The 24,450-nt window shown below is 46.2% G+C and overlaps 2 protein-coding genes across 4 annotated transcripts in view; one reads left to right on the top strand and one right to left on the bottom strand.

The window, feature by feature from the left end:
* The first annotated feature begins 11 nt into the window (after positions 1-11).
* KIN (Kin17 DNA and RNA binding protein) lies at positions 12-18,635 on the top strand. 3 transcript variants are annotated; one of them, XM_062609330.1, is made up of 13 exons: positions 12-191; positions 3,584-3,678; positions 4,385-4,428; positions 4,587-4,709; positions 6,361-6,542; positions 7,919-7,967; positions 8,275-8,332; positions 11,803-11,923; positions 12,390-12,440; positions 13,108-13,176; positions 14,194-14,293; positions 16,212-16,312; positions 17,695-18,635. In XM_062609330.1, the coding sequence occupies exons 1-13, from the start codon at positions 78-80 to the stop codon at positions 17,755-17,757; spliced, it is 1,170 nt and encodes a 389-aa protein (XP_062465314.1). In that variant the 5' UTR covers positions 12-77; the 3' UTR covers positions 17,758-18,635. The 3 variants fall into 3 exon arrangements, with proteins under 3 accessions (XP_062465314.1, XP_062465313.1, XP_062465315.1); XM_062609329.1 differs by having other exon boundaries at positions 14-191; positions 11,800-11,923; XM_062609331.1 differs by lacking the exon at positions 3,584-3,678 and having other exon boundaries at positions 79-191; positions 11,800-11,923.
* Positions 18,636-19,759: 1,124 nt separating this feature from the next.
* Positions 19,760-24,450, bottom strand: part of ITIH2 (inter-alpha-trypsin inhibitor heavy chain 2) — a 29,122-nt gene continuing 24,431 nt past the window's right edge. The window contains exons 17-21 of the mRNA XM_062609323.1: positions 23,643-23,756; positions 22,056-22,254; positions 21,239-21,411; positions 20,578-20,689; positions 19,760-20,114 (exon numbers count right to left, since the gene is read on the bottom strand). Coding sequence (XP_062465307.1) covers positions 19,967-20,114; positions 20,578-20,689; positions 21,239-21,411; positions 22,056-22,254; positions 23,643-23,756 — 746 coding nt within the window. The 3' untranslated portion in view covers positions 19,760-19,966. The remainder of the gene's footprint in view (positions 20,115-20,577; positions 20,690-21,238; positions 21,412-22,055; positions 22,255-23,642; positions 23,757-24,450) is intronic.

Raw genomic sequence — 24,450 nt, forward strand, 5'->3', positions numbered from 1 at the left:
AGTGCTTCCGGGGCCGCCGCTTCCGGCGGGGCCGGTACCGGGCCGGTGCCGCCCCAGGGGTTGTGTCGGTTTCCGCCATGGGGAAGTCGGATTTCCTCAGCCCCAAGGCCATCGCCAACCGCATCAAGTCCAAGGGGCTGCAGAAGCTGCGTTGGTACTGCCAGATGTGCCAGAAGCAGTGCCGCGATGAGGTGAGCCCGCCCCGGTGGTGGCGGCAGCTGGGCCTGTGGTGGCGGAGAGCGGCGGGCCCCGGTTCTTCACGGGGTCTGGCGGCTCTGTGCGGGGGGAAATGGGGGCTTTGACCCGCTTGTAGGGGATCTTTGTGGGGGGTGGGTGTCCCGCAGATAAACAGCGGCTCGGATCTCTTCGGCTGGGGTTCTCAGACCCCTTGCGGGGGCTACCAACTGCCATGTAAGTGTCCCTAGTGCTGTTGAGGGTGGCACGGGGGGGCTGGGATCGCCCTTGTAAGGGTCCCTAATTCTTTTGTAGGGGATGCGATTGCCTTAGGGGGTATGGGAGCTCATCGCCGCTTTGTGCGTTTCCCAGTTCCCTCGCCAGGGGGATACAGGCTGGCTCAGCTTCCTCATGGACGTGTCCGCGGTTGCCTTGCGGGGGCTCTGATTCCATCTGTGCGGTGTGAGACTTGGAGGGAACATCCTGGTTTCATTGCTGGAGCATGGGGAGGCCTGACTCTCTTTAGGGGAGCACTGGAGAGGGTCCTTATTCTCTTCTGGGGGTCCCCAGTGCCTTTTGTATGGATCATGGTCCCCTTGGGGGCAGGTTGGTGGAAGCTGGAGGGTTTCTAATTGCTGGTTGTAGGTGGATTGGTCCGGTTGGATCCCAGATCTTCCATGGGAGAAACCCTCATCCACTTTGGAGAAAGTGTGTTGACCCTGGCCCACATTTAGGGACATTCAGGACATGGAACTGTTGGAACAAGTCCAGAGGAGGCCACGAGGACGATCAGGGGCTGGAGCACCTCCTGTATGAAGACAGGCTGAGAAAGTTGGGGCTGTTCAGCCTGGGGAAGAGAAGCTGCGTGGAGACCTCAGAGCAGCTTCCAGTATCTGAAGGGGGGCTATAGGGATGCTGGGGAGGGACTGTTCATTAGGGACTGTAGTGACAGGACAAGGGGTAACGGGTTCAAACTGAAACAGGGGAAGTTTAGATTGGATATAAGGAAGAAATTCTTTCCTGTGAGGGTGGTGAGGCACTGGAATGGGTTGCCCAGGGAGGTTGTGAATGCTCCATCCCTGGTGGTGTTCAAGGCCAGAGGACAGAGCCTTGGGTGCCATGGTTTAGTGTGAGGTGTCCCTGCCCATGGCAGGGGGATTGGAACTGGGTGATCTTAAGGTCCTTTCCAATCCTAACTATTCTATGATTCAGTCCCTTGCAGATTGATCAGCCCAGGGTTGGGGGGGAGCAAAGGGTGGCCCTAAACTTCTTGGAGGGGTGATTTCATCATACACGCATTGAGAGGTTGATAGGGTTAAGAGTTAAGTGGCTTCCATCTGCCTTAGAGGGGAGTTGAGGGTAGCTGTGATCTACCTTGGGGACAGGGTGAGTGCAGTGACATGCCCAAGGGAATGGACATCTGAAGCACTATGAGGGTTCTTCATAGAATGGTTTGCATCGGAAGGGACCTTAAAGCTCATCCAGTTCCAACCCCTGCCATGGGCAGGGACCCCTTCCACTGGAGCAGCTTGCTCCAAGCCCCTGTGTCCAACCTGGCCTTGAACACTGCCAGGGATGGGGCAGCCACAGCTTCTCTGGGCACCCTGTGCCAGCGCCTCAGCACCCTCGCAGGGAAGAGCTTCTGCCTTTTATCTAATATAAATCTACCTTTTTTCAGTTTAAACTCATTACTCTTATAAAAAGCCCCTCTCCAGCATTCTTCTAGGCTCCTTCAAGTACTGAAAGGCCACAATAAGGTCTCCCTGAGCCTTCTCTTCTCCACGCTGAGTGTCGTGGTTTAAACCCAGTCAGGTAATTTGTTCGCTCACTTCCCCCCCTTTTCTTGCCCTCCCCCTGCTCTCGGAGGGACGGAGAGGAGAATCGAAAAGAATGCAACTCCCACGGGTTGAGATAAGAACAGTTTAGTAACTAAGGTATAACACAGATCACTACTGCTACCACCAATGATAACAATGATAAAGGAAATAACAAGGGAAGAGGATACATCATCTCACCACCAGCCGACCGATAACTAGCCCCCCAAGCCCGACCAAGCTCTGACCGATACCTCCTCCAACCCTGCAGTCTCCCAGCCCTTCCGGCTAACTCCCAGTTACCTCCTGGGCATGACGTGCTGTGGTATGGAATACCTCTTTGGTCAGTCTGGGTCAGGTGTCCTGTCTCTGCTTCCTCCTGGCTTCCCCTCCTCCCTGGCAGAGCATGAGGCTCACAAAGTCCTTGGCCAAACCAAAACATCCTTGTTATCAGCTCTGTTCCCGAGCTGAAAGTCAAAACACTGCACTACACCAGCTACCAAGGAGGAGAAAAATGACTGCTACTGCTGAACCCAGGACACTGAGTGAGTCCAGCTCTCAGCCTGCCTCCAGAGCAGAACTGCTCCAGCTCTCTAATCAGCTCCTTCGGACCTGTGCCAACAGGACCATGTCTTTTTTGTACAGATGACTCCATTCAGGTCTTCCATCTTTCTCTTTTCCATCTTCTCTCTTTCTTCTGTTGTAAAGAGTTGCTTTTCCTCTGAAGCTTCCCCCTCATGTTTTTGCTTGTCTGTTTACTTGGACCCAGATGCCTATGGGATGTGAGTGTCCTTCCTGATTTCCACCAGAGTTGTGCTCCAAAAGTACCTCCACTTTAGGTAACTGTGCTTTTAGTGAATAGCCTCTGGGATGAGACTTAGAGAAATAAAGCATCTTGTGCATAATTGTATTGTTCTCCAGCTGTTTTTGTCCCCTCTTCTTTTCACTGAAGAACCTCGGATTCTGTTCTCTTCCCAGTGACTATGAGCCAAAAAGCTTCACTGTTCTATGACCAGATCTTTTTGTAAGATGGGGCAGGGCTCCCATGGAATGAAATTTGCTGTGGATTTAATCATATTATAATGAAAGAACATTAAATCAGACAAAAAAAGGATGCAGCCAAAGTCCTATGTCTGGGTGGTTTTTGGTGAGCTCTGATGACTTCAACCCTTTGCCAGAGGTGGTCAGACTGCCACAGGCCCTTGAGTGGTCCCAGGACACCATCCTCTACTTGCACACATTTGGTGGTAGTGTTGGTCAGGTAGGAAGCCAACAAACATATGGAGTGCTCTTGCACAAGTGCCTGAATGGGTCCCAGGTGGACCTCGAAGGTGCAGTGGTCTATTCCATTCCACAAGAGATGAGGAGAACTGCTGGAATGTCCTCTCATTCTTGTCTGGAGTCTCTTGGGCTTGGGAGGAGTTTGGTTCTGGCTTGCCTGGTCAGGAGGAACACCCACCCCATCATAGGCTCTTTTCTCTGTGTAGCCTCCAAGGAATTTTGCTTGCAAAGCTTTATTTTAAGTACTGGTCAGCTGTGTGTGAGTATTGCAAATAGAGACAAAACTGGGCAAAGTCTTTATTTTTATTTTATAGAATGGCTTCAAATGTCACTGCATGTCTGAGTCCCACCAGAGGCAGTTGCTGCTGGCTTCTGAAAATCCTCAGCAGTTCATGGATTACTTTTCTGAGTAAGTCTGCTGTATATCCGTACCCAGATCTTCATTGCTGTATCAGATCTGCACAGCCACACTGCTAAGGCCCGGGCATGTCCCACTGAAGACACTTTATTTTGATGTCACCCTTCTGTCCCAGCAAGGTGACTGCCCCAGCATGAGTTACAAAGAGCTAAAAGAGCCATTACAGAGAGATAACAAGTGAGTAGTGTGACTGACATCCCAGTTTCCCCCAGTCCTTTGTCCAGGTGACCAACAGGACAGCTGGGTTGACTGGAGCTGTCTTCAGCACGAGTCTGAAATGAGGCTTTATTCTCAAGCCCTTGAATGAGCAGCAGGATGAGTGATCAACCTGCCTCATCTGCCACTGCTGCCCTTTGTGTTTTGTGTCAGTCAGCCTGGGGAGAGAACTGGTAATGAAACACCAGCAATTAGCGGGAAGTGTTTAGATTTCCTTCCTTCCATTTTATCCCTTTGAAAGGCTTTTACCCTTTTGAAGATTTAACTTGTATGTGCACGTACCACGTTGTGTTTCTTTGTGCATACACACTGCATTTAATGCTGCTTTGCTGAAAAAGGGAAGTGAGTGGCTGAGCTTCATCATGCTCAGTTCGAAAGAATGCTCATGTTTATACTGCAGATCTTTATTTGGGAATGACAATAGAAAAATGCTTTGTAATTGTTAAACTTTTACTAAAATACTTTCTTTTTATCCCTAAAGGGAATTCCGAAATGATTTCCTCGAGCTGCTCAGGAGGAGATTTGGTAAATATTGTCCTGTTTGCTTACTTGATCGTTTTCTAATGTCTTTTATTGGTTCAGTGCAAGAGTTTTGGTTGCTTTATTGCTTTATCCTAAATCCCACACTTAGATTTAATAACAACCACCACAGCAACAATAATAACAATAATTCTGTATTTCAGGAACAAAGAGAGTCCACAATAATATTGTGTACAATGAATATATCAGCCATAGAGAACACATCCACATGAATGCCACACAGTGGGAGACTCTGACTGATTTCACTAAGTGGCTGGGGAGGGAAGGTAAGTGCAGTTGCTTACTTGGGGAGTGAGCAATTTGCTGATAATTGATCAGTAAATGTTTAGGTTAATTCTTCTATTTCCTTTTCCTTTCTTCCCTTCCTTTCCTGTATATATGCATATATATATTTATATATAGATATCCAAACACATTTCTGTGCTAACCATTAAGAATTTGCTTATGTAAAATGCCAGCAGTCTGTGATAAATGCATCAGTCTTGAACCTTTCTCATTTCATCTATTGTCTATATTTACTGTAGGGAATTGCTCCATCCTAAATCAACTTCCAACAGTTGCCATTTAAAATTAACAACTATCATAGAACATTTCTTATGACTTACAGAATCCCTCCATGTTTAAGGTGAAGAGGACCAACAGTCATTTTCATACCTGCCTTAATGAAAGGGTTAAAGCTTGAGATCTGCAGTTTTGTGTTCAGTGGGAGGAAGAGATATTAAATGGCACTGTGGTATGACAGCAAGTTTACTTTGGCACTGATTGCCTCTGTCCTACAGGATACATTCATGAGTCATACAGTGTTTGGAAAGTCACTCAAGCCTGAGTTAGTAACAATAACGAAGCCTAGTAATGTTTCCTTTAGTATGATGCTATTAGTGTGTATTGTTTATATATGTTAGATTTCTGTTTTCTTCCTTGTTAAAACAGTGGGAAGGAAACATTTTCTTCAATGAGGAAGTATTGAAAAACACTCCATCCACTCTGTGCTCTGGCCTGTTTCCAAATAGAACTGGCTAGCTGAAGGGCTGGAATCCCAGGCTGGAAGGGCCCTCAGGGATCATCTGGTCTGACCTTTCTAGGCAAAGCATGACCTAGACTAGATGTCCCAGCACCCTGTCCAGCTGAATCTTTAAAGTGTCCAGTGCTGGGGAATACACTACTTTCCTGGGGAGATTATTGCATCATCTCTTTGGCCCTTTCCTGGACCCTCTCCAGCCTGGTCACAGCTTTTTTGCACAGTGGGGAGCAAAACTGCACAAGTATTCCATGTGTGGCCTGATAGGCACTGAGTAGAGTGGAACAATGACATCTTTATCTCTGCTGGTGATGCCCTTGTTGATGCTCCCAGCATCCTGCTGGCTTTCTTTGCCACAGCAGTGGACTGTTCACTCATATTGAGCTTGTGTCCCCCAGGACCCCAGGTCCCTTTCCACAGAGCTGCTCTTCAGCTGGGCAGATCCCAGCCTGTGCTGCATTCCTGGATAGTGTTTTCCCAGGTGCAAGACCTTACATCTGTCCTGTTGAACTTCATAAAGTTCTTGTTAGAGCATTCTTTCAGCCTACCAAGGTCTTCCTACAGCGGGTGATCTCCCTTCCAAAGTGTCCACTTCACCATTCACTTTGGTACCATCTGCAAACTTTGTCAGGTTCATTTGATCCCATCGTCCAGGTCATTTATGGTGACATTAACCCATGGGGGACCCCACTAGGGGCAGATCACCGGAGCTACTCACCACCACCCTTTGGTGTGGGCTGTCAGTCAGTTTCATCAGGTCAGTAAGGGGTGCATTGTCTTTGGTGAAGTATCTGCATTGTTGTAATGAGCATCAGCTGTGAAAATGATCTTGATTCTTTCTTTGTCTCTTGCTTGCTTTTGTTAGTATTAATCTTACTTTATCTTACGTTGACTTTTAGGTCTTTGCAAGGTGGATGAGACTCCAAAAGGCTGGTATATCCAGTATATTGACAGGGACCCAGAGACTATTCGCAGGCAACAAGAGCAAGAGAGGAAGAAGAAACAGGACCTTGATGATGAAGAAAAAACTGCAAAATTCATTGAACAGCAAGTTAGAAGAGGTTTGGAGGGGAAAGAAGTGGTGAGTAAAATTGTGTGTCTGTCAACCTTCAGCTGAAAACTCCTCTTGGTTAATTTAATGGTGATTTATGCTCCTGGGATCCTGGCATTCGTACTTCCTTTGCAGTCAGTTAGAAGGTGGTGAGTAAGCTTTAGGTTACAAAGTCATCACCAGTTCAAGATGAGGAGCAGTGGGCATATTTGGCTGCATTGCTGTTCTTTCCTAAGCCACAAGGAATATTTTTCTCCTTCTGATAGCAGCCTTGACTAACTTGTTTCTGTTAAAATTGCACCTTAGTGTATTTCTTTGACTAACCAACTTGCTGGTGGTTTTTACAGCTGATGAACAGCAAGGTCCTCTGGAATCACAGTTTCAGAAATAAAAGGAAGCAGAAGTTTCAGGTCCTTTTAGATTTGATGTGATTTTGAAATCTGTTAGAATTCTATCCTGTGGCCCTAGTGTCTGATCCTGGCCATTTTGGACTTTGATTTAGACCATCTTCTTGCATATTTGAATCAGCACATCCATTCGGTTACGTTCTGAATTTTCTGCTCTACAGTAATCTTGGATTATAACCTGCTCTGGAGGAAAACTGGACCTGGCTTGCTTTAGTATTAAAGGAATAATAACTACTGCTCTTCCAGTGATTAGGGATTTAAAAGTCACTCTTGTATTTAAGAAGGGAGAGTAAACAATACAGTAACCAGTGTGTTATGTATTCATTTATGGTATTTCACAGCTTTTAGGGCTGCAAATAACAAGTACCCTGTACAGTGGGGAGACTGAGAGAAATAACCAGGGAGATCTGGAATAATCGAGTCCACATAGTGAAAAGTTTCCCTTTGATAGTGCTGATGTGGTATTTGGGATCTATTGGGTGTCATTCCACGACTTCCATACAAGTTGTTGCCTGGAGCTGGAACCTCCCATTTGATCCTGTCTATTGATAGGTACATTTAAATGCTGTTGTAAACAATTATCTTTTTCTTAATTTCAAACTAATTGAAATTTAAATGGTCTGAGCCTTCAGTGCTAAAAATTTGGAAAGATTCCAGAGTTTCCTTCTTGGAGTTCTCAGTCTGTCCAGGAACCGTTCTGATCATGCTGATTCCAATGGGGCAAACTGCTGCAGTAAGGCCACTTTCATGCTGGAATCCAGCAAGCTTAGATAGCTTCTTTGCAGAGAGTGTTAATCAGAGAAGTTTGCACAGGAACCTGTGATGAGATAATGTTCCAGTTTATAATCTCCTGTGAATCAAGACAGGTTGAATATTGCACGTACTTGTCATAATCTCACAGTATGTAAAACTGAGTTAATCAATCATCACCACTAAATGATACCCCAGCTCAGCTTTCTGCTTGACTCTTGAAATGTGTTTTGTGGTTTATTTTGGCAGGAGAAGCCAGTCTATACTGAACTGAACAGAGAAAACGATGAAGAAAAAGGTAAGCAGGTTTTGAGCTATGCCATTTTCTAGAAGCTACTGAAGCTGATCTTGTGATTAAAACAAGATGAGCACTGGAGCCTGCTCATAAAGTAGCTTGAGATCTGTTCTAAAGAGCACTGGAATATGGAAATACAGAGTATTCTCTCTTCTAAAGTGTAAAGTAATTTATTTTGAAAGCTGAACTAAAATGGCTAAATGTTTTCAAATTGCTCATCTTTTCCATTTGCAGATTTTTATAACTGTAACATCCTTCAATGCAGTTATTTTTAAAGATAGAAATAGAGTAATTTCTTTTTATTTTGTAGTTGCATTTAATTTAAACAAAGGAGCAAGTACTTCAATAGCTGCATCTTCTAAAACAAGGTGAGAAAAGTATTTAAGGGCAACCCTGTGTTGCAAAGCACTTACATGACAATGATATTTGTATGGGCAGGAAGGGGTTTCTTGTCCTGAAATACTTGGAATTTAATCTCTCATCCTGTCATGTTATTCAGGAGGGGTACAAGGTGACTTCATGGTTTCTTTTGTATTTAAAATGGGTAAGTGGGTATATCTTAAACGTGTGCTATGAGGAGCTTTCTTGAATTCACTGTGGTTCACGGCAGATGCCTGTGAAGTATTAGGTAGTTATTGAAAACACTGTTATGTGAAAGGGTGTATAAGGGATCCAGTCAAAGCGCTTGAAGTGAATGCCATCTAGTCCCAGCTGCCTTTTATGAATGGGTATTCATGACTTGTTAATTTTGGTTCCTAAGAGGGCTGATTGCCTTGTCTAATTGGAGTCAATATTCTTTCTGATCATCACTTAAGAAGCTGAATCTCCCTGATGTAAATCTTTCTACAGCTCATGAATTTAATTGCCTTCATATAACCACAAACAATGCAGGACAAAAGGGATCAATAATACAAACAATACTGACTTACAGCAGTCTGTGAAGCTATTTAATGAGCAGTACATCTTTTCATGTGAGGCAATACTGCAATTAAATGTATTGCGGGTAAAAAGAAAGCTTTCCTCTCCCCACAAGCTCAGCTCTTAGATAAGGCATCTGATGGGAGATACGCCACAGAGAAAATGAGACAATAAAGTAGTTCTTTGCAATACTAGATACAGATTTCAGGCTTTGAGGAAAACTTACAAATTATCCCTAAGCATTGATTTGTGCTTAAGATGAATCTGAAACTTAAGTCAGACACTCGCTTGAATAGTTTTGGTGAGGAATACTTAAGGTGCTTGCTAAAATTTGGCTGAAAGTGAAATCATATATCAAGTAGTCTTAATTTTTTCATAGCATATGAGATATACTTGACTGTAAACTTCATAATGGTAACATGGAAGCAAAATCAGGATATGTACTTTAGTAAAGTGACTGGTCAGTGTGTCACTGGTGATGCAGGCATCACTTCAGAGTCATGTATGGAAACTACTTCCCAGTGTCATTCTAAAGGTTGTTCTGCAGCTGTTGACTGTTACTGAGGATCAGCTGAGTGCAACCTGGTGGCCAGTACTCCAGCACAGTGTACAGAAGGAATTCCTGACTTCCCAGCTCCCAGCACAAGCTACAGAAACCTGGCACTTGTATTTCTTGGGCAGGGTGCAGAAATAGCACCAGGAGATGGTAGGTAGCGGATGGGGGAGTGTTGAGGGCATGGGGATACTGGTAGTTGGGTACAGAAGTGAAGTTGGAGCCTCCTGAGAAGAGGATTGAGAGTGCAGGTGCCTCCCCATAAACATCCGTGTGTCTGACATGAAGATAGAAGTCACCGATGCTGCTGTGGGCACAGCTTCCAATGCTGACTGCCCTTGAGCAAATGGGGAGTCCTGGGCTTACATTTTTTCCCCTCAAGAATTTATATCCTCAAATCCCTACTTAACTCAGTGGACAAGTAAGATTGAGATTCCTAGTTAAGGAATGAGCAAAAAGCTACTATCAAGGTCACAGACTTCTGTCTGCAGTGCTGCAAGTGTACCAGTGTACAGTCCTGTCCATATATTGATGATGTTCCACTGTATGCAGTTAGGATCTCCCCAGCTGTATAATCCCAGGGCAAGATCCTTCAAAATGTGATTTGCTTTAATGGTTAGGACCTTGCCTGTAATTTCCCAGGTAGATGTATGTGGTCTGGCCAGTTTCTACCAGTTGCTCTCATGTTGGTGTGGGGTTTTTAACATAAATAGTTATTTTTCTCCCTTTGTTTGCTTTCTCAGGCAACACATTTGAGAACAGTTTTAGCCTCTGCACCTTCACTGTGCTGTGTAAAGAGGCCTGGATGGTGCTGCCCTTACCTCCCCATTCCCCTGATCCACTGAACATCCCTTGTGCTTGTTCCAGTTTCAGCTAATCTTGAACAAGGGAGCTGATTGAATTCCTGTATGCTGCGAATGAAATGTCTTATACAGGACACTAACGCTTGTCTGTCTTGGTGCTTCCTGGGATTGCACTTTACTCTTTCATGACTGGTTCACACTGGTAGCTGTCATCTGTGATGGTAGCCAGACCCCTTGCTGCCTTTTTTGCTCTTAAACAGCTCCCAGTAGATAGAAGGGAATCAGAGTAAACTTTTCCAAAGCATATGAGCTTGCATAATGTGCTGTTGGATTTTGTGGGGTTTAAAGCATGCTTTTCAAGGTAAACCAGTCCCTTCTGGTGTCCAGTTCTTTTTTCCTGTCCTCCATATCAGTAACATGTCCCAAGAGTGTTGGTGGTCTCACCCTCTTTGTCCCAGGGTCCTTAATGAATATATTAAATAAGATTTGGTTTAGCTTTAGCACCCAAGAATCTCTTAGTAACCTCACAGCAAGATGCATTTGCTTCTTAAATATAGGCACAGCAGTTGTGTTTTAATCATATGTCACCCTTGATGAGATGTTATTTTAAGTACTTGCTATTGGAGTTTTGATTTAATGTGCTATTTCTTTTAGAACTCTTTTGTGGAGATTATCCAGACTTCCTCTGAAATACAATTTTTCCCTCTATCTTGCTTCTGCTGCCATTTCTGTATCTTTATTCCCATTACATGTCTTCCCTTTGCTAATACATCCAACATGCTCACCACAAGCAGAACATGCTCTTTGTTGTAAGGCCATGTTAACTATTACCTTCCTGTCAAACTGAGCAGCCTCCATCTTTCTTGGTGAGAGAACACCTACGTTTTTTTTATCTGCATTCAAATGTCTTTTATAAAAATAGCTCAACTCAGGCTGCCTTCAGGCAGTTCTTACTTCACCCAGATGTTCCCTGATCCCTGATATGGACCTTTTTGTGCTGATGGCTCTTTTCTTCCATAACTTACAGGCTGTTTGCCTATTGAACTTGATGGTGAAGGTGGTGTTTATTTGCTGGGTGTGGAGTCCTTTTCTACAGGTTCCCGTGCGTTCTCTCCCGTTGCTGGATAGGTTAAGTATCTGTATGGAAGGAGTTCTAGATGTCTACCATGTTTGAGAGTTGCTTTGTCCAGGTGGCTTTTCCAAAGCCACAGGTTTATCCTTTCAAATTTGAAAACCTTATTTGCAGACCTGATTTTGCCTTCTCCATTGAGCTCAAGTTCCCGACCAACTCTTTGCTTTTGCACCGGTGGATCAGTAGGTTTTCATGCTGCTGGACTGCTAGCAGCAGACATCAGTGGACACAGAGCGTACATCTCAAGGAGATAATTTCTAGCTGTCAAATGCAGTCCTAGAGAAGGAGGCATGCAGGGTCTGGAAGGTGACTTGCACAACTGAAGTTAAATAGATCAGCAGGCCTTTTTGCACAACCACTTCTTCAGATGCATCTTGGTAGAGGAAGCAATGTAAGATCTGCTGTGAAAACACCATCTTACTGTTCCAACAGTGGCCTTGGACCGAATGCACTGAAGATGGTGGAAGGGGCAGTTAAAAGGAAAGAATCAGCTCATAGCTCTGGTCAGTCCAAAGAGAAAAAGAAGAAATCTGCACTGGATGAGATTATGGAGGTAATAAGCATGCAGGATCTGTGTCTTTGTAACCCTGTGCCTATGGCAATGTCCACTGTACCTTTGAAGTGCCCTCAGACCTTCAGTTCAGGAGGAATTCAGACTGTTGTATCTTATCAGGCAAAATGATTTCACTTCCTCACTAAAACTGCTTTCTGCTGCTCATCTGTGCCTATTCCCCAGATGACTGAGATGTTGGAAGTAAAGGAATACAGATTTTGGAAGAAAATATCTAGAAACACTTGACAAACCCCAGATATAAATCTCCATCATTTTATCGTGGATTCCTGGATCTCATCAGGTTGATTTTTATGCAGCAAGCACACACTGACTTGTGACTTACCCTTATTTAGTTTGTTGGGGTTTTTTATTCTCCACTTGATGTGGGCCTGGAGAATTGGTTCAGCTTTTCAAAGCATGGGAAAGCTGCAGTGAAAGTAAATGGTGAATATTTATTGTTCTGTAGCTTGAAGAGGAGAAGAAAAGAACAGCTCGGAGAGACTACTGGTTACAGCCTGTAAGTGCCTTAAAATTATTATTGTACCAAATAGAACCACTTCTGCATCTCTAAAACCTCTTGATTTGTGTAAAGATCCAAAGGTGGATTCCAAACTGAATTAACTCTTATTTTCCAAGCTGACAAATGTGCAGTATTACAGTATGTCTCCTGGTTGAGCACAATCTGCAGTCTGAAGCATTGTATGCCTGATCTCAGATGGGGTGGCATTCTCTGATTAAAGAGTTGGTACTGTGAGTCTCTAAAGATCATGTTTAAATCATGATATTACTCACAGCCCTCTTCTTTCTACCTGAGAGTTGACTTGCACAGAGGTGCAGAAGTCACATCAGCCTTTTGAGAGACCTCATCTCAGCTTCTACTTATTGACTGGGCATCTAGATCAAGAAGTCCTGTCCTTGACCCACTGTTACAGTAACTGTCATGTTATAGCCTGAATTCAAGTGTACCTGTAGTTATGAAATAGAAAAGTCTTGAGATGCTACTTTGAGGCAATAATTTGAGCATAAAGATCTGTTCCTGAAAGCAGAGTCTTTACTGTCATTGCTTCCTGTGCTGTGCAGTCTGTGGTTGGAGTCAGAGCGACCTTAATGTGCCATTAGTTGAGAGTGTGTACGTTTTTGTGTGTTCTGGCATTATTTATTTTTCTGCCTTTCAACTCTTCCAGGAAATCGTTGTAAAAATTGTAACAAAAAAGCTTGGAGAGAAGTATCACAGGAAGAAGGCAGTTGTTAAGGTAAATTGAAAGCATGTGGCGTTGGTTTGGCTTTTCTGGTATCTGATCTAAAGTCTTGTTGCATTATGCAAGTTGTTCAGCCTCAAGTCACCACTGAAAGGGTGGGCTCACATCCTTACCTCTATCAGGACTTAACCTGGGCAGGGACTGAAGCTCTGAATTGGTTGAATGTCATTTACTCAGTTATCCTTTCTCAAGCACTGTTTTGTCCTGCATAGTTTGTCCTATTAACGCACCCATCTTGGAGAGCAGTCTCTTTGCCAATGTGATATGACCAAGAGCAGTGCAATTGCATTTTAAGCTGAGACTAGCCAGGTTTGCCCTGGCATTTAAGCTGCCTTTGAACAAGATTTCATTTGCATACAAAATCTGGAGGCTGAGCCTTGCCCTGTAGTTCAGAAGTGCTTTCTTCAGCCACCGCTAGTGAAATGGTGTTGTACCAGGTAGTCCAAGGCTCAACAGCCTCTGGCAAGACAACCAAAGACAACACCCAGATGTGTTTTGAATGAACAGGAGTGTACAGAGCTCAAAATCACAGCTGAATATCTGAATATGAGAAATGGAACATGGTTTGTGCTAAGGACCAAGATGTTCAGTAACATTTTGCCTCACTGAGAGTCAGTATCCTACTTGTCACTGTGTGGCCTCCAGCCAGTTTAGCCTCTGAGGGGGAAAAGAAGCCCCTAATTTAGACCCCATCTTTGAGAGAACAGACAAGAGAGCTGACCTTAAGGCTGGTAAAACCTTTAGAAAAGAAGGTACCTAAATAGTGGTCAATTAGAACAGTTCACTGCTGTTCTAGAGGAGCCCTTTTAATGTAGCCTTAACTTCAGAGTGAGGCCAGTCAGTGATTCATGAAAGCTGGATGCCCTCAGGAGAGCTCACAAGTCCTTGCTGCTTGTGAAAACATTGAAGTGCAGACTCCTGGTCCTGAGTTTGTTAATATTGAAACATAAATGTAGAGTCCTGTTGGTTTGGGGACTTCTTTTTCTGATTTGCCTCTGCCTTTCACAACAGGAAGTGATTGACAAATATACAGCAGTTGTGAAGATGATTGATTCTGGAGACAAACTGAAGCTTGATCAGACACACCTAGAAACTGTCATACCAGCACCAGGTACAGTGTTATGTTCAGTTTTCAGCTTAGATGTCACTGCAAAACTTCTGTTTCCATTCTTTTAAACTGTAATTCATCCACTTGAAAGGGCTGTAACCTTTACTCTGGAGCCAGGCTGAGAGAGCTGGGCTGGTTCAGCCTGGAGAAGAGAAGGCTCCAGAGAGACATTAGAGCAGCTCCCAGTGCCTAAAGTGGCCAATAAGAAACCTGGAGATGGGCTATGGACAAGGGCTTGTGGGGACAGGACAAGGGGAATGGCTTTAACCTGCCAGAGGGGAGATTTAGGCCTAGATATAAGGATGAAATCTTGACTATGAGAGTGGTGAAACACTGGCACAGGGTGCCCAGAGAAGCTGTGGCTGCCCCATTCCTGGCAGTATTCAAGGCCAGGTTGAATGGGGCTTGAAGCAACCTGCTCTAATGGAAGGTGTCCACTAGACCACGCAAGGGTTGGAACTTGATGAGCTTTAAAGGTCCCTTCCAACCCAAACTGTAATTCTGTGAAGAGCCACCTGGCTCTTGGTACAACATTTCATAAGCTACTTTGATCATTTACCTCACTTAGAGTATTGTGTACAGTTCTGGTGTCCTCAACATGAAAAGGACATGGAGCTGTTGGAACAAGTCCAGAGGAGGCCACAAGGATGATCAGGGGCTGGAGCAGCTCCCGTATGAAGACAGGCTGAGGAAGTTGAGGCTGTTCAGCCTGGAGAAGAGAAGCTGCGTGGAGACCTCAGAGCAGCTTCCAGTGTCTGAAAGGGGCCTATAGGGATGCTGGGGAGGGACTCTTCATTAGGGACTGTAGGGACAGGACAAGGGGTAACAGGTTAAAACTGAAACAGGGGAAGTTTAGATTGGATATAAGGAAGAAATTCTTTCCTGTGAGGGTGGTGAGGCACTGGAATGGGTTGCCCAGGGAGGCTTTGAATGCTTCATCCCTGGTGGTGTTCAAGGCCAGGTTGGACAGAGCCTTGGGTGAGATGGTTTAGTGTGAGGTGTCCCTGCCCATGGCAGGGGGATTGGAACTTGGTGATCTTAAGGTCCTTTCCAACCCTAACTATTCTATGATTATATATCCTCTGGTTACTTTCTAGGGAATTATTACAGTGCTTCTGCTTTGAGTCTTCACAGGCCCATCTCTAAGAGTTAGATGATCTTCTGAGAAGACAGAAGTGTTTTAGGAATGAGCTCATTTGATGAGATGAAAGCATCTCTCTTCAGCTGCCAGGAAGCATCCCTGGGAGCCCTACAGAGCCCTTGGGTCATATTCAGCCTGTATCATCCTTCCAGAATCATGCCTCAAATAGCTGTGGGTGCTTGGCAAAGCTTACCTGATCTCCTCTTTGGTTCACTGGCATTGCTTTGCCTGGTACACACTAACATTTGTGTACAGCACCTGAGCAGTATTTCGGGGAACAGTCCAGGTAGCAGTAAGCAGAACACTGTCAGCATATGGGGAAACAGGACATAGGATTTGGGGATTCGCAGATCCTTCAGCAGACCTGCTGCATTCTGCATGTGTGCAGCTGGTGAAAAGCTGGCCGATGGTGTCAAAGTGAGTGTTCTTTAACATAGTGGTACCTGTAGGGGAGCTCTGCCCACCCTTGCACTAGGATTGATGCCCTGATGGAGCTCCCTGGGTGAAGCAGAAGGCAAAAAGGCAACAGTGAGCTCTTAGCCCAAGGAATGGGACACGGGCCTGCTGTACTTTCAGTGGCTTCTGCCCAGTGTAGAATGGAGCAGTAAATCAAGGTGTGCTTTGGAAATGGGCAGGCTCTAAGACAAAGCTTAGGGTGCTGCTTGTTGGAGCTTCTGGGAGAAACCATCTCTCCCTCAGCTATCAGTAGAGTTGAACACAGCTCTATCCAAAGAAGTTGTGCACACTGTTGTGCAACTCTTTTCCTGTTTCTCATTTCAGGCAAGAAAGTGATGGTCTTAAATGGTGGCTACAGGGGAAACGAAGGCATCTTGGAATCTATCAATGAGAAGAGGTTTTCAGCTACAATAGTCATTGACTCTGTAAGTATCAAACACTGCAGGATCTTGTTTGTGTAGAGCACTTTTCATCTATACCTTTGGAAAGGTTTCCCAAAGAACTGTGGTTATCATTAGTCCTGTCTTACAGGTGGGGTTTATGCTGTGGTCACCCCCAACCTGTCCCCCACCAGTAAGAAAACAGCCACATAATCCCGCTTTGCAGACTAAAGCTGTGCTCTTTGCCTTTAAAAATGATGCCAGAATGATGAATTTAGCAAGTTTGGAACTTAGAAAATACTCTGCCAGTCTCTTTTATGTTTATTTTGAACAGGACTGTTGAACTGTTTTGTGGGAAGGGAAAAATGTGAGACATGCAAGGAGGTGACTTCTGCCTTTTCCAGACTGAACGTGGGGCTTTATGTGCTTATTTGGAGTCTTGCTCATGGTTAACAATTATGGTTGGGGTTTTCTGGGTTTGGGGTTTATTTTATGTATTGCTTTTCTCTGGGCTAAAATTCCCCATTGGCGTCATGGCTGTGTGGCTGCTGTTTTGTTCTCTGCAAAGCCAAGCTTGAAACTCTTTAAATTCAAGGCCAGGTTGGACACAGGGGCTTGGAGCAAGCTGCTCAAGTGGAAGGTGTCCCTGCCTGTGGCAGGGGGCTGGAACTGGAGGAGCTTTAGGGTCCCTTCCAACCCAAACCAGTCTGGGATTCTATGACTGATACAGCAGAGAGGTTATTGGTTTAAAGTCAAGTTTCATACAAAAAGCTTGTAGTAGAGAGACCTTGTTAGGATCCCATTCAGCAGAAATTCAGCTGCTGTTGGAGTCTGGAGCATTTGCTTGAGAAGAGACTGGAAAGTCACAGAAGGAGCTTTGGCTGGAGCTAAGGACCATGCTAATGTTGGTTTTTGAAGGCAAGGGTAGTTTCTGTCTAGCTCTGATGTCTGTAGGTGTTAATATTTCCCTTTCCTGAATGAACTCTGAGCCTATACATTAAAAATGGGTGAAACTACCCCTGGAAACAGCAAATACTGACTATAGGGTGACCAGGATTTTTGTATTCAAAATTACGTCTTTTACTACTTAGAAATCCATAACTCAATCATAGAATCCATAGAATCCATAACTCAATCAGCTGCTTGTATTTGCCCCAGAATTGCAAGGCCTTTAACACAAACAGTGTCCTGAAAGTGAAAAGATTCCTGTGACAGTGTTTGAGGCCCTGTCACATTTTATGGTCAGCTTGAAAATAATGGAACAGAAAGTACTTTGTTGTGTGCAAATCCCAGACCTGCACGTTTTGGGATGCAGTTTACTGCACATCCCCTGTACAGCCTCCATCATGGAGCTATAGATGGCTTTTGGACAGAGCTCTGAAACAGAAAAGTCTATTTTGATCCTATTTCTTCTGCCTTGTTCTCAGGGCCCTTTAAAAGGCCGCCGGGTTGAAGACATCCTGTATGAAGACATCTCCAAACTCGCGTGAGTTGCTTATCGTGGATCACAGAAGATTTTTGGTTCCCAAAACCATCTTTCTGGCATCTTACAGCAGACACAAGACTCTACCATGTCAGGGTTTTAACTGTGTGTGTGTGTATGTATTTATAATGTATATAGAAATTAACCACAAACAAACTGGATTTATTTAAAGACCACTATGGATTTGTTACATAAAATGCTTGTGGAGATCTGATCAGTGGAAATATTTCACCTGATTCTCTATCGAAGTTATAATACTGGGTTCAGTTTCCTTACAGATGGCTGTAAGTGAAGTATTCTGTAAGTGGAGTATTTTACTCACTGAAGTGTGGTAGCAGAGAGGCAGAATTACCTACAAATAGCTGCTTGAGGCACATAGTGTGTGTTGGGGCCAGGTTTCACAGCACACACTCCTCAATCTGCAGCCAAGTTCTGGCTGTAGGAACAAGGGGAGGGATTAAGTGAATAGCAGGAAGGGAATAGTGGTTATTCCCCTGGATGTTGTAGGAATGGTCTGGTTTATTGAGTGCTGTTGCCAGCTTGTTTTTGGTTACACATTGGTGTTGGTAGAATGCAAGTCACCCCTTCTCCGTTGTGTTTGCCAGTAATACTAATATGCAGTTTATCCTCATATGGACTCAAGTGTGGGTGCTGCTTGTGGGGTTTCTGTGTGCCAGCCAAGGTGTATGTGGATACAGACTGGTGATTGCTGGTTTGGTTTTCCAGAGCCTTTTCCTTTGTCACGTTTCCACTCTTGCTCTGCTCCGTGAGTATCATCACTCACTAAAGGATGTAACAGGGGCTTTTGTTATTTTTAAAAAATGTCACATTTTGTACAATGTTTAATTTCTGAACATGGTCAGGAATAAACAGAAACCTTTCCTAGGGCAGCGTGGTTCTTATCAGTGTTTTGAGGGGCCTGTTGAGCACAGTGAAGTGCCTGGCTGGCCACTGCCTTGTTTGTGAAGGAGTTATAGAACCACAGAGCAGTTTGGGTCAGAAGGGACCTTAAAGCTCCTCCAGCTCCAACCCCTGCCACGGGCAGGGACCCCTTCCACTGGAGCAGCTTGCTCCAAGCCCCTGTGTCCAACCTGGCCTTGAACACTGCCAGGGATGGGGCAGCCACAGCTTCTCTGGGCACCCTGTGCCAGCGCCTCAGCACCCTCACAGGGAAGAGCTTCTGCCTAAGAGCTCAGCTCAGTCTCCCCTCGGGCAGGTTCAAGCCATTCCCCTTGGCCTGTCCCTACAGGCCCTTGTCCCAAGCCCCTCTCCAGCTTTCCTGCAGCCCCTTCAGGCACTGGAGCTGCTCTCAGGTCTCCCCTTCAGGAGCCTTCTCTTCTCCAGGCTGCCCCAGCCCAGCTCTCTCAGCCTGGCTCCAGAGCAGAGCTGCTCCAGCCCTCACAGCATCTCCATGGCCTCCTCTGGCCTCGCTCCAACAGCTCCACGTCCCTCTTGTGCTGCTGCCCCAGAGCTGGATCAGGACTGCAGGGGAGGTCTCCCCAGAGCACAGCAGAGGGGCAGGATCCCCTCCCTGAGCTGCTGCTCACACTCTGGGGGTGCAGCCCAGCACATGGGGGGGTTCTGGGCTCAAGCACACACTGAAGCCGGCTCATGTTCAGTTTCTCATCAACCAACACCCCCAAGTCCTTCTCCACAGGGCTGCTGTTGTTCCAAGGACGTTCCTCACCACAGGGTAACCCATTCTTAATGACAGGAGACTTCTCACCATGCTCATTGCAGGGCCCATGTTCCTTTTCTGTTGGTTTTCCTTCACACCTAATGCACATCCTCCTTTTTGCCCAGCCCAGCAGTGTATGTACTTACGTTCTCCCAGCAGTCTGAACGAGCAGAGGTGTTCTAAAGTACTAAATCAGGTCCTGTGTGTTACCCTGCAGTAACCGCAATGCAGTTCAAGTCTGCTCTGAAACGCGTATTACAAAATAGCTTGAGTTTTTAATGGAATATTAATGGACTATTAGCCTGTTAAATCAGACACATCAAGAGCAAGATACCTGCTACAACCCAGCACGTCGCTTTATTATGGTTTTGACCAGAAAAGGGCGTTCCGTGGCGTTGGAAAGCTGATCCTTTCTAAAGCAAAAGGTGGTGAAGTCACCTCCTGTCGATCCAGCCCCAGAGCTGCTGTTCAGAAGAGGCGTTTGGGCATGAAGGAGCAGATAAGAACGTTTGTAACAAACTGGTTCCGTGGCGGAGGCTCAGGGTCTCTTCAGGAAGCTGTACAGGTGCGGGACCAGGTAATCTCTGTAGTGGCCGTCTATGAACCCCTTCCCGCTGTTGTGCACAAACCAGCACTGCACCTCAGTCCCAGCCACGCGGTCTGTCCTGTAGTCCTTCTGCAGCCCCCTGTGGGGAAGAGGACACCCCAAGTGAAGGTCGCTGCCCGACAAGAAGACAGTTGGGCATCAGTAACCCAGCATTGTCCTGCTAAAGGGGTGAGCTCTGTGTCTTCCACCACCGGGAAGTGGAAACAGCCACACAATACAATGGATTCACAGTTCTGTATGCAATATGTGTACAGACCCCATGCACATACATACAGCTGTGGGTATGGGGCCTTCTGTTGGTGTCTCAGGTGCTTTTATAGGGCGCACGCAAGGTCAGGCACTGGGCAGCTATGAGAACAGCACAGTTCATGCACAAGAACCCAACTTATCCCAGGTTTTGGCAACCACTAAAACCAGATTATCAGCAAAGGGAAAACAGGGATATCTTTCCCCCAAAATCCTTGAGATGTAACAAGCCTGCAGTCACTGATGTCCTCAAAACAGGTCAGATTTAGGAGAGCAGTAAAGCACATTATTCCTACCTGGTCACAGTGAGCTTGTTGCCTTTCACTTCCATGATGGCTTGTGGTTTCTCTGGCGGTTGCCCAGGGGTTTGGTGGTGGATGGACACTTCTGGTTCAGACGCAAACTGACCTGATCAAAGAGAGGTTTAGAGCTCTCTGCCCCTCACAGCCCTGGAGGCTCCTGCGTAAGCTGCTGTGGGAAACCAAAGTAGCTGCAGGAGGCAAAGCATCTGCTGAACCCAGGACATTATCCTGCATGGATCACAGGGCACTGGGCCACCAGGGCTCCGGGGCTGATTTCCCTGTGGGCTGAGCCCTTGCTTTTGTTTTACACCCTTGCTGGAAAAGACAGATCCGGATGTTTGTATGTAAAGCTTCTCAGGAGGAAGGTTTGAGGGGGTTGTTTCAGCCTTTTTAAGCTGGGAAAGCCCTGTCACAGTGTCACCAAGTCTGGGCAGGCCATTGAAAACACCCTCCCTGGACGGGATGAGGAATTCTCTCCTGGTCTGTGATGTTCTACAGCATCCTTGGGGCTTCCTGTAGGACTCCCCCATTTTCTATTTGAATCCTTTCCACACCTTCCCCATCAGGAGACAGACACCAACGAAGTCACCCAAGGATCTGCCAAGCTCCCTCCCCGGTGCCCCACCATTCCCACCTCCCATCCTCCATCCCTGACCTATGAGCCCGTGGGTTTCAGGTGAGAACTGGTTCTCAGGGGGAATGTAGATTCCCAGGAAGTCAACGTTCACGGGGTGATGCTTCCACACACGGTGCAGCAGGACCATGAAGGACATCTCCTCACCCACGCTGATCGTAACGTTGTTTTCTCTCTTCACAGATATGAGCAGCCTGAAAGGTGAACCAAAGGAAGGGCTCAGTCACACCTGAGCTCTCCGGCTCCTTGAGATGCTCTTGGGCATCCAAAACAACTGATTGGGGTTGGCAGATATGACAGAGTGTCCATCAAACCCCCCAGCCTTGGGAATGGTGCCCACTGCCCACACTGCCAGGGATGGAGCATTCACAACTTCTCTGAGCAGCCTATCCCAGTGCCTCAGCACCCTCACAGTGAAGAACTTCTTCCTTATCTCCAACCTGAACTTCCCCTGTTTAAGGCTGAACCCATCACCCTTTGTCCTATCACTGCAGTCCCTGATAAGGAGTCCCTCCCCAGCATCCTTGCAGCCCCTTTCAGATACTGGAACCCTGGAGGTATCTCAGATAACATGAGATGCTTTGCTGAGGCACCTGAATCCTGTTCTTAGCTGAAGCAGTCAGCGGTAGGGAGACAAATTCGGCTCTTTTTACTCATGTCTGGTTGACAGAATGGCTCTCTTGGCCCTGCTGCCTGATTTCAGTAGTGATGATGAGAGCTCAGACATGTAGCTACGATTCACGTGCCCGTATGCAGGATCTCTGTGACCTGGATCCCACCCGCAGCTGGGTCAGTCCGATGCTGCCAATGGTTCCCTTAGGAGTGCTCAGCAACTCACTGCTTCCGAATGATGTGGCCTGTGTCGGCCCAGCTCAGTGTGATGCTGTGAGATCCATCTTTCAGCGTGATCGTTTCTGTGGTGATCTCCACTTTCAGGCCTTTCTTCTTGAAGTAAAACCCGATTTTGCCAAAGTACGTGTTGAGTTTCTTATTCTCCGTTCTCTTGGCCCCGACGATCTGCCCATTGACCGCCACTCCTGTGAAGAGCAGGGAAGACAATGCCTAAATCTTGGAACACCCCTTAGAGACTTGGAGTTCCATGGGATCAGCAGAAACAGGAACCCCTCTGGCCCCCTGTTTTTGTCATCTTGCCAGCCAAGAGAAGAGAGTAATTTATTATAGCCCCTCCTGATGCTACTGCTCATCCCTTTAGCGTGTCAGCCTGGTGGGAACTGGTGTTAGGTCTAGTGCACTATGGGCTGATTCATAAGCCATTGCTTATGTGAAACTGCTGTCTTATATGCTTCTGCTTATTGCTGTGTGTGAAGGGCGCGGAGCGGTGGGGGAATGGTACCACATCTCCAAATACTCATTGCTCCAATTGCATGTGCTCCAAATACTCATTAACCTGCTTCCAAATACTCATTGCTCTTCACTTGTATTCCAGAACGAAATACTGATAGGTAAAGCCCTCTGAGGAGAAGAGGCTGATTCCCTTGGATTCTTTTGGGATTACACTTACACATTTTTATTCCCTGCCGCTAGGGATGCATCCAGTTTTATTTTCTTTGTACCCATCTACTCCTTTAAAAAGATGTATAAATGGAGAGGAGAGGAGAGGAGAGGAGAGGAGAGGAGAGGAGAGGAGAGGAGAGGAGAGGAGAGGAGAGGAGAGGAGAGGAGAGGAGAGGAGAGGAGAGGAGAGGAGAGGAGAGGAGAGGAGAGGAGAGGAGAGGAGAGGAGAGGAGAGGAGAGGAGAAAAGAGAAGAGAAGAGAAGAGAAGAGAAGAGAAGAGAAGAGAAGAGAAGAGAAGAGAAGAGAAGAGAAGAGAAGAGAAGAGAAGAGAAGAGAAGAGAAGAGAAGAGAAGAGAAGAGGAGAAGAGAGAAGAGAAGAGAAAAGAGAAATCCTCACCCATTGTGGAGATTTCCCCACCCATCTTGGTTTCTTTACCAGTGTTTGGCCATCCTCAGTGTGAAAGTTTTCCCTCATAGCTCACTCCTGCTTTCAGTTTCACTGTGCAGCTTGTGTCTGTTGCCTCTTGTCTTTTAGTTATGAATCTTGGAGATGTGTTCAGCTCCATCTTTACCTTCTGGTTAGGTGGTTGTAGAGAGCAACAAGATTGGCTAAAGCCAGTGACCAAACGCAGCCTCTCCCTCCATGTCCTGTGCTCCGGCCCCATAATCATCCCATCTTGGTGGCCACCGCTCAATTTGACCCAGTTTGTCAACAGCTTTCTTGTACTGACAAGCCTCAAACTGGGCACAATACTCCAGATGTGGAGCGAAACCGGCACTTCCCTAAGCCTGCTGGCCATGCTCCTGTGAGCACAGGCTCTTCTCTCTCGGCCTTTCCCTGCTCCCTCTGAACCCTCTCAGACCTGAGAGGGAAAAGTGCTGTCAAATAAAGCATGTTATCTTCCCTTACCGGTACCAGGATCAGAAACCAAGCTCAGGATCTTTCCAGGCTCTGAGTTGATGTTGAAGCAGACGTTCCTTTGGCTCTTGGGCAGGTGTATGATGAAATGGGGGTCATTGTCCACTGAAATATGGGAAAGAAACAAGCATGAGCAGCAGCACAGACCTGCCTGGTGCAGCACACGAAGACTGAGACACTTTCCCTGGAGGATTTTAAGCACTTTTTGGGACTCCTCAGTGAGGACAAGGGCTCTTTCTACCCCTGCAGTAGCTGAGGGAGTTCTTAGGTGCTCCTCACCAAAGCCCCTTAGATGCTTTCTCTTCATATACTTCTGTTTAAGGAAAGGACATAGCATTGGCTTGAGGAGCACCAGTGGTTTAAACTGGTCAGCTGCACACCAGGGTGCCATAGGCTCAACCTGGAGTTACAGAAGCCAAACTTTATCTCTTCATGATGGAAACCAGCCTCCAGGTGAGACCAAGGCCCCATCTGGACACCAGACAGATGGGACAGGGACACATATTTGAGGCTTACATCCAGGGCAGGACCTAAGGCATGGAAAGCAGGACTGATTTGGGTGACACCTCTGTTCAATAACATCCACCCTCCCATGCCCATCTGTTGTCTGTTCCTAGAAGTGACACACTGCCAGGACATCACATCACTGCCTCAAACTAAGAAGCTCTCAGATGCATTACAAGTCCATACAACCATACAGACGTTGGGTAAAGATACAGGCTATCAGCTCCTCTGGGGGATACAGTCCCTGCCCGTACTTAGTGTTGCCTATGGGAATAGCCAATCCAGCTTCCATTCA

This window comes from Pezoporus occidentalis, unplaced genomic scaffold (genome assembly GCF_034315485.1).
Source record: "Pezoporus occidentalis ecotype Australia unplaced genomic scaffold, CSIRO_AGI_Poc_V1 ctg136, whole genome shotgun sequence".
Classification (NCBI taxonomy): domain Eukaryota; kingdom Metazoa; phylum Chordata; class Aves; order Psittaciformes; family Psittacidae; genus Pezoporus; species Pezoporus occidentalis.